Consider the following 16218-nt stretch of genomic DNA (forward strand, 5'->3'; position numbering starts at 1 on the left):
GCTTCCCCCACTCTCTCGGCTCTTATCATGTGACTCTGAGTCTCTTCCACGCTTGGCCACGTCCAGACTGATTTGACCCACGGTTGACCGCGTCTCCCCGCTGGTCCATTTCTAGTGTGTGTGTGTGTGTGTGTGTGTGTGTGTGTGTGTGTGTGTGTGTGTGTGTGTGGTGTGTGTGGTGTGTGTGTGTGTGTGTGTGTGTGTGTGTGTGTGTTGTTGTGTGTGTGTGTGTGTGTGTGTGTGTGTGTGTGTGTGTGTGTGTGTGTGTGTGTGTGATGTGGGTGTGGTGTGGTTGTGTGTGTGCTGTGTGTGTGTGTGTGTGTGTGTGTGTGTGTGTGTGTGTGTGTGTGTGTGTGTGTGTGTGTGTGTGTGTGTGTGTGTGTGTGTGTGCAGACTATAAACAGTCATCACTTGTTGACTTCCTGCCATCCGTCAAATCCTTGAGCTCCATTTAGTCCCCTGTCTCCTTACTGAAAACAATTATTGTGCTGCAAACTTTTGAGGACTTTTATTAAACTTGTACAATTTCAACAACACAAAAAACCTTTAATATATTTTTCATGATTTAAAAATCACAATGCATAACCAAGGTTTACGCTATACATCATAAGGAAGTGGATACACAATGACAATATGCTATCATTTAGCTATGAAAAGCAAAGTATAAGCACATACATAGTTGATATGAGAAACACTCCTTCTTTATGATCAGTGATGACTTATGGAGCTTTCCTATCTTATTTGGAGATTTAAAGGGAGACTTTAAGTGTCTGAAAACTGCCTCAAATCTAAAAGTTGACCTGCAGTTCGAACATGTTTCCACTATCTCTCTGACTCATGCTTTCCCCACAGTTTCCATGCAGTGTGTCATTGAGCCACAGACGGTTAAATGGACGTCTGTGGTCTCGCTTCCCACCTTTTAAAGCTTCGGGTACAAATTCCTTTCCTTTTTAGTGAAGGGGGTGTTGAGTCAGGCAGTGCGAGGGCAGCTCTTACTCAAGGGTCCCACATGTGGAAGTGGAGAGGTGATGTCATGGACAGAAGCTCGCAGATAATTAAAGGGTTAGATCGACCAAAAATACATTTTATAGTGATGTGACTCAAGAAGTGTCTCGCCACGCAGTTTCCTTTTGTCCACGTTTCTATATTTGTCTTTGTCTTTATACAACAAAGTGAATTAAAGAGGCCCTATTCTGCTTTTTTGGGGTGTTCCCTTTCCTGTAGTGTGTTATATATGTTTTAGTGCATGTCAATGGTCTGCAAAGGCTAAAACCAAATCCAGTTCGGACTCCTTTTACGATTTTCTTTTGCCTACCTTTTTGTTAGTCAACCTTTGTTTGGAAACCAAAATTACTACATTTCAATTTTAATGTGGTGTTTGCTATACTGATTTAAATACTTTGCACTTATTTCTTTAATTTTCTATGTGAACACACCCCTGTGAAGCAGTTAACTTCCATAGTTTGGATATGTCTACACTGATTAAGAGAGAGGTACACGCCCAGAAAGGAAAATGGCGACAGTCAGAAAAAGTCTGCTTCTTGTCTTCCACTTTGGAAATTCTCCACCACTCCTTGGCTCACAAATATTCCCCAAAACTGCTACCATGCATGTTTGGGATCGGTAATCTGTAAGCATAAAAATATTAATAAAACAAGTTTATTCCCCTCGTCAGGCATTAATTATCGAGCTAATTATTGGAAGACGCCTTGCAAAAATCTGCAAAAATGCATTATTTATTACCTCTCAGAGTTTTTTACCCAACACAATGTAACTGTTTCATTAAACATGTTTTTCATAATGCATAAATTATATTATATCCTGTGCAAACTCATCTCTCTGGTAGCTTCCTTCAGAGCTACTGAACTGTGATTCTTTCAAAAGTAAAAGGAAGTATTACATGTTATCTAACACCAGTACATTTACTCCGGTATTGTACTTAGTAGGATTTTGGGGTACTTCTACTGGCTACTCGACTACATGTATTTGACAATATGAGTTACTAGTTACTTTACAGATAAGGATTATTAGCTAATGCAAGATATAAATACACAAATACATAAACTATGATATATAGTTATAGGTTAATATATCCAGTAGTAGTACATAAAGTCATTTAAGTAGCTCCACCTTTACCAGCTGTGATGAACATGATAATAATCCAGTCATCTAAAATGGGACCTTACGCACAATAAGTCCTTTTACTTTTGTTTCTTTAAGTACATGATGCCAATACTTTAATCCTCCTACTCAATTAAGATTTTCTCTACAGGTTCAGGTTATTTATTTGTACCAGTAGGTAGATTTAGTTTGCAGATAAATCCAATCAGTAATCCATTATTATCCTAAAACACCACAGACAACAGACTCATCTCTAAATAAAAGTACCTCCTGCTCCATGACATCTAAAAACATTTAAAAACATGTGCAATCTACAAATGTAATAAATAGATAGGCCTTGCTTCCATAGCATCCGATTGACACTAATACAACTCGGTAATATGTGTGATTTCTGCTGGAACGAAGCAGGTCTTTTACTTGTAACAAAGTATGTTTACACTGTAGTATTTCCACTTGTACTTAAGTAAAAAAAGTACTTCTTCCACCTCTGTATAACACACAACAGCCTCAGGTTTCATGTCCTCTACACACACATACTGTATATATACACGTGTCTGCATCAGTAATAAGATCCTCATGTTAAATGGATGAAAGCCCAATGGCTGCTCAAGAGCCATCTTCTTCCTCTTCTGTTATCCCACGCACTCGCTCCGAGTTACAATCACTTCAGTCGCCAGCTACAGAGAACATGGTGGATGTTGTTCTTGGTGCAGAGACATAGTGATAGCTATCGAGGTGCAGGACTACAGGAGCTCAGGATGGTGTCACAAAGAATACAGAAAAGATTAAAGAACACTCTTGTCCGACTTCATTCCCTGAAGAATATCGAAGCTGTTTCAGGGTCACTGTTCTCATATATTATTATAATAATTGTTTTGAAGACGTAGAGGTTGAAGTCACCAACGCAACGATGTTATGATTATGTCACGATTCTGATTAAGATATGTTTCGAAGTCCTGAGCATTGAGATAACTTGGGTTGTGTTTTATTTACTTTTTTCAACTTCAAATGATGCAGTTTGTCAGTATCTGTTTGATCTAATAATATAAAGTTTCCTGCACATTCATGACCCCTTTTTTCATTTACTCCATCTGTGTTTTGACCAACTTCATGCCAATCCCGTTGACCTCGCCAGAAGGGAAACTCTTCATCATGTAGTTGAATCATAAAGCAATAGAGAACCGCAGTGACGCGTCCTAAAACCCGGAAGTAAACTCCTTCCGGTTCCCTCGACAAAAACGCAATGCAATTTCTCCATAGGATTTTGGAAAATAGCTGGAAATAAGGTCTGTGGTTGAAACACATTTAAGAGACGGGTCACGTTTTGTTCAGCCGGATAATCTCTACATGTCTACCCTACTTTTATAATTTTCTAATCATAATTCTAGTCGCCAGAAGCAAAATGCTAACGTTATGCTATAAACGAACTACAGCAGGGACGCTGCTTCAACGTCACGCCAACTTAAGATCCATATTCAAACATACAGATTCTAAATGGTACAAGTTGAAGCGTTTGTTTGAACAGTTTTGCAGGAGGCAGGTACTTGCTTTCAAGCAGAACAGGGCAAACAAACTTAGAGGAGTGTTTACGTGTTCGGTGTAATGACGTAAAGCGGCCTGGACAACTTCTGTAGTCCTATTCAGCCACTTGTTAACAACCATCATTTTTCAGACACGTCAACTCTTCAGAAATCACCAGCGGGGTCACTGCTGATGTATTTAATGTCGTAGAACAAAACGTGATCTGTCTCTTAAATGTGTCTCAACCACAGACTTTACAGTATTTCCAGCTATTTTCCAAAACCTTATGGAAAAATTGCATTGCTTTTTGGCGAAGGAACCGGAAGTGGTAAAATGCTAACTTACGTACGGGTTTTAGGACTCGTCACTGTGCCACTCTATGGTTACCACCAAAAGTAAAATTTCTATAGGCCTTTTATATAATAAAATATACTTAGCGACTGTGTTCCAATAATATTGCGACGCAAAAAAGTGATTTGTTCCCCCCATCCCTGAAAAACAGTGCCACATTTTTCCACAAAAAAATCCTTTCATAACTTCACCGAAACTTTTTCAAAGCTCCTTTTATCCTCTTTTCAAACTGTGGCACAGTGATGGACACTTTGTGCCTCCCGCTGCACAACGCTCCGAGTCAGAAGCTGTCAGATAAAAACGATATTTGTGATAAAGCTCAGTAAAGAAGAGATGAAGTTAAAAGTCATTTCTGATCTTTTTTCTCCCCTCCTGACTCGGCTGTGAGCCCGAGGTGAGGACTGTCGGACGGTAATTGCTTCTGTATTATCGTCACGTCGCTAATCATCATTAAGGGATTACACAGAGCACTCTAACCAGGAGGAGACACACACACACACACACACACACACACACAACACACACAGACACACAGACACACACACACAATCTCTCTTCCCTGAAGTTCTTATTTAGCTTTGTTTAATGAAGTTGTGGCAACATTGCGCTAATCACCCTGAATCTCTGCTTCTCTGCATTGTTCAGTTAAATCCCAATTAGGCTGCAGGACTTCAGTTAAACACACACACACACACACACACACACACACACACACACACACACACACACACACACTCACAAAGTTGTGTGTTTGGACCCAATCAAGCCCTGTGTGTCCCTGTGTGAAGTGGATTTGGTCCCCTCCTACTGTGAAAGTAAGATTAGCGACAAATTAATCCTCCTCCAGCGGCTCGTAATCTTTCTGCTGATAGATGGCCGCAGATGTTGTGCGTGATTGCCGGTCTGAACTGAACATGTGCGGGATGATTCCTGCTGTTTATTGGCGACTTGTGTGCAATCAACTGCTGGGACTTATTATGCAGAGCAATATTTACTGACTGTAAGGCTTGACTACTGAGTTAAATCGACAATTGTCATAATTAGAGTTACCAAATTGGTATTTGCTGCACTGTAAGGCGTTTTGTTCACCTTGTTGGAATCCCTGCTTGTCTCTCAAAATGTATCAACCTCACAAAAGTGTCATTTGGGACCCTTTACTCTTATAGTCACATTTAATCTGGCTTTTAAAGGATTGTTTTGGCCTTGACTCCTATATTATGAAAACTAGTACTTTTACTTTTGGTAAGTTGTTGAATCTAATACTTTTGCACTTTCACTTCAGTAAGATTTGACTTGTGGGCGAGGTACTTTAAAGTTTTAGTATTGGCTACTTCTACTCAAGTAGAAAGTCTGACTACTTCTAACTGCTTTCATTACTGTTCTTAAACTTTTTAAACTCCTGCCCTTTAGCACCTTATCATCAGTGTGTTTGAACTCAGTCACTGTACTGTCAACACTGAGGAAATGAGACGTTTTCTGCTTTCCCATGACCTGATCTGGAATCAGGCCAGCAGGTGCAGGTGAGAGGATGGTGGTTTCCATGGCTACGGCTCAGTTCCCACCAACCAATAAGAGCCCAGGTGCTGTCGGGGGAACTAAGAGTGACCCCATGTTCCCATTAACAGGCCAAACGTACACCGGGCGGTTACACAGCGAGGTCTGTGAGTGCATTATGTAAGACGGCAGAACAATGTGACCATAGGAAAGAAGAAAGAAAGATATTTAGGATCTAAAATGATTTTACTGATGGGAAAACCTGCCTTTCATGAAGCACATTCAGCCTTTAATGACACACATGAGCACATACTACAGTTTTAAAAAAGCAGAAATGAAATCTGAGCTGACAGAAAGTGCCTCCGTTTTAGTTTAACCACACACAGTTAAGCTCACACACACTATTTGATGAACATATAGGTTGAAAAACCATAAAGCAGATTCAGGCAGTAGAAGTATTCACACTTAAAGTATTATCCTACAGAACAGAACAGCTCACAGAGAAGAGAGAACATCTGATCCTTTTACATTTTGAGGAAGTATATATATATATATGTATGTGTGTATGTGGGTGACTGTCAGAGTATTATCAGCTTTTCACTACATAATAAAAGTGGCCAAAAGGAATTCAGAATAATGATAAAACCCTTTAAAGTAAATAAAAAATGTCCTACGAGATTTTACAGTCCAATTCATCTTTGACTTTTTTATTGTATTTACTTACAGAAGTGGTTCTAGGCCAGTTATTTTTATGACAGAGCCATATTTAAGGCGGGACAAAAGGGACATTTTTGGTTCAGTATAAAGTCAGTTCGCTCTCACTCTGTTGCTGCATAAATTCCTGAATTTTCCCGCAAGGTCCATCTTTTCTTATCTTATCTTATCTTATCTTAAATTGCACAAAAAACACATGATAGGTTTCAGTTACAGAATGTGTGTAAGATATTTTAATAAATTACACACATTCCCACAACTTCATCTCAACTTTCAGCCCCCTCTTTACTGCTGTGTGATTGCTGAAGGGACAAGAAGTGTTGTTTTGTTGATTGCAGGTGAAAAGCATCCTTTATTTCCATCTCCTTTCTGTGGAGGACAGACGACGGGAAGTATTGAATGTGTCGCTGTTCACAGACCGGCTCTCAACCTGATTTATTTTGTCATCCGTCGTCATTAGCAGCGGACTCACTGGTGCTAAGCAGATAAATATCACCACTGCTCTGGGACCCATCGGTAACATGTGGCGCCCTCACGCACGCACGCACGCACCCACACACACACACACACACACACACTGAAGCCTCATTACTGGGAGCTCCATCTCCAGTCTGGGTCCACAGCAATCAGTGATCAGCCTGCTCTGCTGATTCAGCCTACTGGGGTGGAAGTGTCGGGGCATTTTGTGCTTTCTCAGTGTGAACGAGACTGAAAAACAGATATTCCATGATTGCATTATTGCTCCTGTCGTCAGGGAAATAAATAACGGCCTTTACATTGACCACAGTACACCGAAAAAACTGAACCGATGACTTATAATACATTTAATTAAAGTCAAAGTTACAATTGTTTCAGTGTAGGACAGAGTGTTATTAATACCAGCTTTGAAAACGAGGTTATCAATCATTCTTTATTTATGTATGTATGATGGATTGTGCTTGTACAGGAATGTGTGTGTGTGTGTGCGTGCGTAAAAACACCCCTTCCTCTATTCTTTCTTCCCGGAGCGATTGAAGGTCACACTTGTCTGTTGGGGCTCGTTACTCTAACAAGCGCTCGGCTCGCTCGGGGGGGCCGTCAATGGACGTGGTTAGACAGGATTACAGGTCACACAGCGGGAATATCAGTGGTCAGCACACTGCAGGGTTTAAATCAAAAAATCAACAGCCTGCTGAGATGTGGGTAACCCCTCCTTTGGCTCTAAGGTTCCTCTGAGGAGAGCGAGAGCAGTCAGACCTCTCATTGATTTTCTAAAGGAAATGTGATCGCTGCTGCAGCTAAATGAGACGATAATACAAATTGAAATACTGACATTATGCAGAAACTAAGTGTTTACCGGGCTGGAAAGCAGAGACAGATGTACATGTTTGTCGAAAACAGATCTGTTTATTTACAGTTTAGCGCACAAGCAGGTGTGCCGATTAGAGAATGAAAAGCGGTGCATTATCGGCTTCAAACGGCAGATGTGTCTTTTTAACCAATAGTGCATATGAGGCAACGAGCCCTTGGGCACAGACATGCAACGAGCGTCCCGTCTATGCACGCTTACCCATTACATGATTTGATTTGAGATTACTTCTGTTGGCAGTAACACACATAAGCTGTTCATTGCTCATTAATTTGGAAAATATTAACATAGGTTGACCTCACCAGTATGGATGAAGTTGAACCACAGCAAAGCTTAGGGAAGTGACTTACTGTAGTTTAATACTGCCACTCAATTGAGCTTTGTTTAAAAATATTGAAATAGGACATTTTTCTAAGGATTATTGTCAGAAAATAGTGAAAATTAACACAATAACAGTCCAGAACTCAAACATACTCAACCTGTTACTATTAAAAACTGAGAAATGGTACATCCTAACACAAAAGCTGGAACCTTTATTTATCGATTTATTGATTTTATAAAAATAAATTGCTGTCTTTGTGAGAGGGAATTTATCAGCTCTAAACTAGTTAGGAGGAAACTAAATTGCAGGAGATGCAATACGTTTTTAGGCAAATATAATGATCTGAATGAGGTATTTCGTTGCTGCGGAGATGAGAAATGTTATTGTATAGATTTAAGGAAAGAAATCCAAAACTAAACTAAAATATATTTTCCAAATAAATTGATGTTGGAAAAATAAACAATTCCCTCCAATATCTTAAATCACGTTGCAACTGCGATATCAGTCATAAATCAAACCACGATTATGTATGTTTTTCAGCCCTAATGGAGACGATGCTCTGTATAGAAATGTCTCCATTATCCATCATTCTCTCTCCTGATGGCAGTAACACACACAGATGACGTGTGGAGTAAACTGCCATTAAATCCCTCGGCTTTCGAGTTATAGCGGTTAATTTGGTTCCCTGTCGATCGCGCGCCGTCCTTCAGCGCTTTTCCATCCTGAGTAATTGGAGAGAGTGTATCCAGTTGTGTAAAGAGCTGAGACTCAGCCAAACAAACGTTGAACTGTGACTCTGCTCTTGGCATATAGTCAGCGCTCTCATTATTTCTCCCTGTAGCTTTCTGACTTTCCTTCTCCCAGCAGGTCCTTTTAAAGAGACGGCTTCCAAAGTGATGCCCTTGAGGGTGGGAGCAGGGGGTCCACAGCTAAACAAAGACAAGTCGGCATCTAACCTTTTTTAAATATTGATGTGGCGCTGAATGAGGGTTCATCCTAGAGTTAAAGATACTGAAATCTATTGAGAGGAAAGCCAAATGACAGCCATCTTCAACGATATATCGCCACGTCTAAAAATCTCTTCACCCATGTTGCTTCTTTTAAGTTAGACTGTAATGGGAAATGCAAATATTGAGCTTTCATGGTTTGAAAACGAATCATACAAAGACACATTATGACTTTTACCTTCAGTTTAAGATTTCAAATTCAAGTTTTAGAGAGGCCTAATGTTCAGTCTATAGCAGTGCTTCTCAAAGTGTGGTCCGCGGACCACTGGTGGTCCGTGAGGGCCCCCTAGTGGTCCGTGAGTATATTGGTCAAATTTCACATTTGAAATAAATAAATACATTTAAGTTTTCCGCACTCTCGCGGAAATATCTCCGCAATGGAGCTAGCTTAAGTTTCACTTTCAATTGCATGATATAGCCCAGCGCAACACCTTCATCACACATGTTGCCACTTGTTTGTACCATTTTCAGGCGATTTGTAATCTGTTCTAGAAAAACGATGTGATTTTGGATATTTGTGGAGTTAGGTGGTCCGTGAGTGTTTTTTTTATTGGTTAAGTGGTCCTTGGGCATGAAAAAGTTTGATAAACACTGGTTTATAGGGAAAAGCATTTTTTTTAAGGGTTGCATGACATTGCAGTTGGCCAATGGGATAAATTGGCAACAAAACATTAGTTTTTAAAGCAAACGGTACAAGAGAATCGAGGAAAATTCAATGTACAGTACCATCATCCTGTTATCATCCCTCCTTTCCTTGTGTTTATAATGTGGTAATTATATATTCCAATTGAAGAAGACCTAGTGCAAGACTTCCCTCAGTTTGTCTTCTTTATTACTCTCTCGATTGCACTGGTTATTTTTGAATGTTCTCAGTGGTGTTTTTCCTCTGTGTTTCGCAGTCATGCGGAGGAACCCCTTCGTGGTGGAGGGCTGCTGTCGGAAAGGATCCCGCAACGCCCTGCAGGAACTCTACAACCCCACACAGGTAGGAGGTTTGCATCTAACTGTCCTGACCTTCATCTCTTCCTGTTTGCACTCTGCTCCTCTCCAGCTGTCAGACGCTGAGGCTCTGACCCCAGCTGGCATTTGTTGGGAACGTCCTGTGAACACTTCCATCGTTGTTCTAGAGCTTTCCTTTTAATAACAAAGGGTTGTTCCTTGTTGTGCCCTGATGTCCTCTTGACACCCTGTGAAAACTCCAGAGGATAGCATTAGCATTATCCATCGTCCAACAGTAAGTCGGGAAATGTCGCAGGCTTGAGGCGATAAAGCTGTCTTCCAGAAATCTAAACGGTTCCAAGAAGACAGGTTTTTTTTTGCCAATTTTAAGTGAATACACTCTGCAAGAACAGAGCACAAGAAAGACAAAGCTACTTAAACAAAGTGTTCGTCGTCAGCAGCTGGTAATCCTCTCTGTGTCTGAGAGAATCAGGACTATTAGTGCACCGTCATTGTCTGTTCCAACACAGCGAAGCCTCACATCATTTAGCTCTCCTCCATCTAGATTCATGAGCCATCTGAGAACATGACACCTGCTATAACTATGGCATGAAATTAAGGCGTATTAAGGGCTGCTGTCTTAATGGCTGTTCACCTTTATTGGGCCGTTTATAGTGAGGAGAGACAGGGAGGGTGGAAGACTGAAATGAAGCAGATGACAAAGGTCTTAGCCTGCTGAGGCCTCTGTTAATCACTACTATCAAAGGGGCCATATTCTGCTTTTAGGGTTATACCTTTCCTGTAGTGTGTTATAGGTTATTGTGCATGTAAATGGTCTCCAAACGCCTCCATTGGACTCCTTTGTTTACTTCCTGAACATATTGACATGACTATGTAACACTTGCGCTCCTATTGGCTAGTGTTCCAACACATTGTACATGATAGGTTAAGGGGCGGGACATCTCTAAGCGGTTGACCAATCACAACAGAGCCACTACATACTGATATACACCTGAACATTAGCAGGAGAGGACTCTTTAAAGTAGAGACACTACATACTGATATACACCTGAACATCAGCAGGAGAGGACTCTTTAAAGTAGAGACACTACATACTGATATACACCTGAACATCAGCAGGAGAGGACTCTTTAAAGTAGAGACACTACATACTGATATACACCTGAACATCAGCAGGAGAGGACTCTTTAAAGTAGAGACATACATACTGATATACACCTGAACATCAGCAGGAGAGGACTCTTTAAAGTAGGACACTACATACTGATATACCACCTGAACATCAGCAGGAGAGGACTCTTTAAAGTAGAGACACTACATACTGATATACACCTGACATCAGCAGGAGAGGACTCTTTAAAGTAGAGACACTACATACTGATATACACCTGAACATCAGCAGGAGAGGACTCTTTAAAGTAGAGACACTACATACTGATATACACCTGAACATCAGCAGAATGTGTCCTCTTTTAACCCACACAAGAAAAAGTTAAGTAACAACACCCATATTCACAACAAACAAATCAAAAATGTTTGTAGAAATAAGCAGATTCATTATAATTGATCAGAATTCTGTAAAACAATTAAAATCTGAATTAGTTGTTTCACACAATTTATCCCATTAACTACAAATCTTGTCTGTTCTTCGTTAATTACTGCCGACTACTTTCCAAAGCATATGATACATTTTAGGATGATTTCCCACCTTCTGGGCAGCCGTTATTTTTAAGGGTAAAAAGAGCTTTGTTGGCGGCCAACTCACCTTACAGGACGCTGCCAAAAAGGATTGCATTCACAAGCTGTATTGTGAGGAAATTAAATTTGCAAGGCCAAAGTCAAATGTTGTAATAAGGAAACATGCTGACCAAGTAATTGATAACCTTTATGTAGAATTTCTGTGTGATTAAAGAAGACATACGCTTCTTTTCAGCTTTCATATTTGTATTGAGTGCCTCGACTGTGACAAAATGTTCAAAAAGCTCTTTATTTATTGGATTTTCTCGAACTTGAGGCTTATGTTTTGAAATGACCGCTAATATCTTGGAGTTCAGTTATATGTTATTCAGATTTTTAAGTAGTCCCAGTCAAGCATTAGTGGCAGGATTATCTGACAGGTTGTAAGCAGTTTTTGCAGATTACGTATGGAGCTCATGCTGCTTTTATTTGAAGGTAAAACCATCAGAAAGGACACCTGTAATGTCTGTAATAATGGCTCATTTGACAAGAAAAATGTGGTCGTTCAGAGACCTTTTCATGGACAGCTTAGATGTATGTTTTTCTCACATCTGACAGCTTGTGCTTGTTATCCTAGGCTCTAATTTTAGCAACACTCAACACATACCTTGGGGAGTACATTGCTATTACAATCAACAAAACTACAAAGAACTCAAACTACCAGGTTTTAAGATACACAAATAAAGTTGTAAAAAGTTGTGTTCTGTTTATCTTAGACCTCTGAGTGTCCTTGTATGCATCATGAGTATTCAAAACAGTCCCTGTCTCCTGTGGTAATGTAATTCTGACGAAAGGTCCTAAAATGTTGGCGGTGATGGATTACCAATCTCCAGCAAGTGGACGGAAACCACCTGACGATAGGAGAGGAATTCAACAATATGGAGTTTATAGGCTACGAGGGTGGGGAGGGTTACTTAAAGGTCCCATGTCATGCTTTTTATTACCCGTCCCCTTTGTGTGTTATGTAGCTTTGTATGCATGTAAAGGCGCGTTTCCACTACATGGCCTTGCTCTGCCTCGCTCGGTATGGCTAGGCCTCGTTAGGACTGGCTCACTTTATGGCGCATTTCCATTACAGTTTAGGAACTGGGGCAGTATCTATAGTAACGCAGTGTAGGCGGAGCCGTGACGTGATCTTCAATGAGAACCCCAGAAAAACAACACAGCCGTTAGCTGTTAGCACTCAGAGCTCACAGCTCCTTATATATGTTCAGAAACTAGACAAAAGTTAAACAAGTACAAACCACAGACTGCCTGTGTCATGGTGAATACAGTCGCTGCTTTATTTATGTCTGTATAGGCCGTTGTTGTGAGTGTGGACAGTCGGAGCATACAGTATACTGCGTTAGCTTAGCCAATCTCCATTTAGAAAACACGCATTTTAAAAGGGTTTTCGCCTGCCGTCTGTCTGCAGACTTGACAAAGCATTAATTCATGGTTTTTACTAACCGGTATCAGTATGTTGTTACTTCGGCATCATATTGAAACGTGTATTACAATTAAATCACGGTCAAATATGTCCATCTTGTTGTAGTTGTAGCCCCCTTGCCAGCGATGCTCTCTCTAGTTTAGCATACTCAGCCCGACTCAGCCTCGTTGTCTCTGGCCCTAGACCCACGATTTTATGAGGCCAGAAAAACTGTGAATTAGGACCCGCCGGCCGGTACTAGGCCAAGTGGAAACGCAACCAAAGACGGGCCGCTGACGTCACAGCCCTCTTAAACCGTGCTCCGCGCTGTAGTGGAAACGCGCCATAAACGGTCTGCAGAGTCACAAACCCTCAAAGTACACCCTGTAGCGAGTAAAACTCTAACACAGAAAAGACCTGTCTATGCTGCCCCAAAACGCCTTGTTGGACATTTCTTTTTCAATTTTTTTCTTCCGGGAACCAAGTGACGTAACGACGACCCCTCCGTGGATTGGTCAAAATTGACCAATCCGTGGAGCCGTTACGTTAAGTCCGCGGATTGTTCCAAATTGACCAATCCGCGGACTTCCTCACACACACACACTCAATCTTTTCTCAGCTGCAGCTCCCCCGATTTCTCCGCCTGAGACGGCGGGACGCGGCGAGGCTGTGAGTCGGTGTGTGAGCACACACACAAACTCCCAGCCAGGCTGCGGGTGTGTGTGTGTGTGTGTGTGTGTGTGTGTGTGTGTGTGTGTGTGTGGGTGTGTGTGTGTGTGTGTGTGTGTGTGTGTACAAACAAGCCGTTTGTACAGAGAGGACAGAGAGTGAATACACATACTATACAGAGATGCTGTATGAGAAACCAATGATATTTTGCAAAATTGCACAATGTAAATCTATTCTAGTAGACCTCAACAATGGAATTATGATCAGTAGAAATGGCCATGACATGGGACCTTTAAGAAAAGTTATCCACATGTGCATTTACTTAAGTGCATGTAACAATGTCAACTTAGAAAAGAAGAAACCAATATGTCATTAGTATAGTTTACAAGTGCTGTTTAAGCTTCATACGTTAATGAATATCAGGTGTCTACTATATTAAAAAGATGAATGTATTTTAAATAAAGAAGAATGAAAGTAGCCTAAATATAAACCATAAAGAAAATTCATTCAGTACAGTCCACCTTTAAAACATCAGTCTTTATTTCAAAATGTATTGTAACACTGTAATTTATTTTAATTGTAATCAAATCGTGATGCCCCCCAAGCCTGTGTGCTTCATCATGCAAACACCAATCAAAATGGAGATTTGAAACATGGAAGGGAAGCCTGCTGGAGAACAATGCCTCCTTCTTTCTTTAGAGGAGAGAGGAGGAAGCTGGAGGTGATGCTATCAGTGATGGATGGGATACTTTCTGCTCTTCCTCTCTTCTCCCATCATCATCTTCCTCACTATTCATCTCCCACTGTATGCAGCTGGTCAAATTCAAAGATTCAAAGGTTTTATTGTCTTATGCACAAAGCCACAGTGTAGAAATGGCAATGAAATTCTTCTGACCTGAGCTCCTCCAACGATATATAATAAAATACAGAAATACAAACTAAAAAGTAGTGCAAAAAGTCTGTATACATGTCAATAGAATATGGGATATGTACAAGAACAGAATATGAAATTAAATAATGTAAATTAAGACAATTATATACAGTTTATTGCTGTGATAACTATTTATATGAATAAGTATATTGTCGTCTCTCTCCTCACACCTCCATCTGTCCTTCATCCCCTCTCCTCCTCCTTCTCTACTCTCCAGCTTTCTCACATTTAGTTTCTTCTGTTGAACATTCATCACGTCCACCTTTTTAAATACATACAGGGAGGCTTTAAGTGGTTTTCTGGACGGCTTTAAGATTAAACTTGGCGCACATGGACTCCCTTTTTTTCTGAGGATTTTTCCACACGTCCTCACTCATGTGAAGTCCCATTGATATTTCTGTGTACTCAAGGGGGTGTTACTGCTGCTGAGTCAACTTCAGGGGGGTGTGTAGGGTCAGTGGTGGAGAGAGAGGGTGGGTGTGTGTGTGTGTGTGTGTGTGTGTGTGTGTGTGTGTGTGTGTGTGTGTGTGTGTGTGTGTGTGGTGTGTGTGTGTGTGTGTGTGTGTGTGTGTGTGTGTGTGTGTGTGTGTGTGTGTGTGTGTGTGTGTGTGTGTGTGTGTGTGTGTGTGTGTGTGTGTGTGTGTGTGTGTGTGTGTGTGTGTGTGTGTGTGTGTGTGTGGCTCTGTCTTTGTGAGAGGGAATTTAAAATGTAGCCCCTTGGGACATTTTTGACATATTTTTGTCGGTTTAAGCGTTGGGGTTGAGTTAATTCTTCTTCTTCGCCGAGTCTTGAGGCTTCAAGTCTTCATGTGGAAACAGCTGACTGCTACAAAGCAAATGTGTTGTATTTTATTGCTTAGACCATTTTACAACACTTTGTATATATCTGTGCCAGATGTCGTTGTCTCTACTTGAAGGGGCATCCTCAGGAACTAATTGTCTTGATATTTCTCATACTTCATGCAAGTAGTTTTTCTGTAATCCTACTGACAGACAACAGGCAAAAAAACACAGAAAACACGACCTCCTTGATGCAGATAATACATAAATAAACAACAATAAGGATCTGGATGTATATGCACGCATGTCATCTAAATGTTATCAGATCAGAGGTTGCCTCTCTCACCTTGTCATTGAATCTCTAACATTATTTCAGAAAGTTTCATCACCTAACAGAAGCAGAGCTCATAGCTAAGCATCACATCCATGTACTATGTTTTGATTCAAGTCCCCTAGCTTCACCTACCTACAGTAATAACATTTTATTCTTACTGTATAGAAAGTCTTGCATTGAACTAATACAGTCAAATGATAAATAATGGAATAAATAAGTAACACTTTGGAGTCAAGTCTTCTATCCAAGGCTGAAAGTACAGTATGCAGGCAGATATAAGCTATACTCTTTAATAAGTGTACACTACGTTGTGTTTGCACTACCTTCAGTGCTTCATCCTCAGGGCGCTGGTTTCATTCATCACAATTAAAATCTGAGGGGTTTGCCAAAAAGACTCCAGAGGGAATGATTTCACGAGGCCACACACAGATATCATCTAAACACAGGGAAGGAAACTAGTAATAATCTCTGTCCTCCTCATGGAAATGTTTTTTTTTGTAGCTCCTGTAGGCATGTGGACC

At 40.7% G+C, this 16218-nt stretch overlaps 1 protein-coding gene across 1 annotated transcript in view; it reads left to right on the forward strand.

Annotated features, from left to right (window-relative positions):
* Nucleotides 1-16218, forward strand: part of chst11 (carbohydrate (chondroitin 4) sulfotransferase 11) — an 82077-nt gene that overhangs the window by 42495 nt on the left and 23364 nt on the right. The window contains 1 exon segment of the mRNA XM_034131628.1: nt 9778-9863. Coding sequence (XP_033987519.1) covers nt 9778-9863 — 86 coding nt within the window.

The sequence above is a fragment of the Trematomus bernacchii genome, unplaced genomic scaffold (assembly GCF_902827165.1).
Source record: "Trematomus bernacchii unplaced genomic scaffold, fTreBer1.1, whole genome shotgun sequence".
Classification (NCBI taxonomy): domain Eukaryota; kingdom Metazoa; phylum Chordata; class Actinopteri; order Perciformes; family Nototheniidae; genus Trematomus; species Trematomus bernacchii.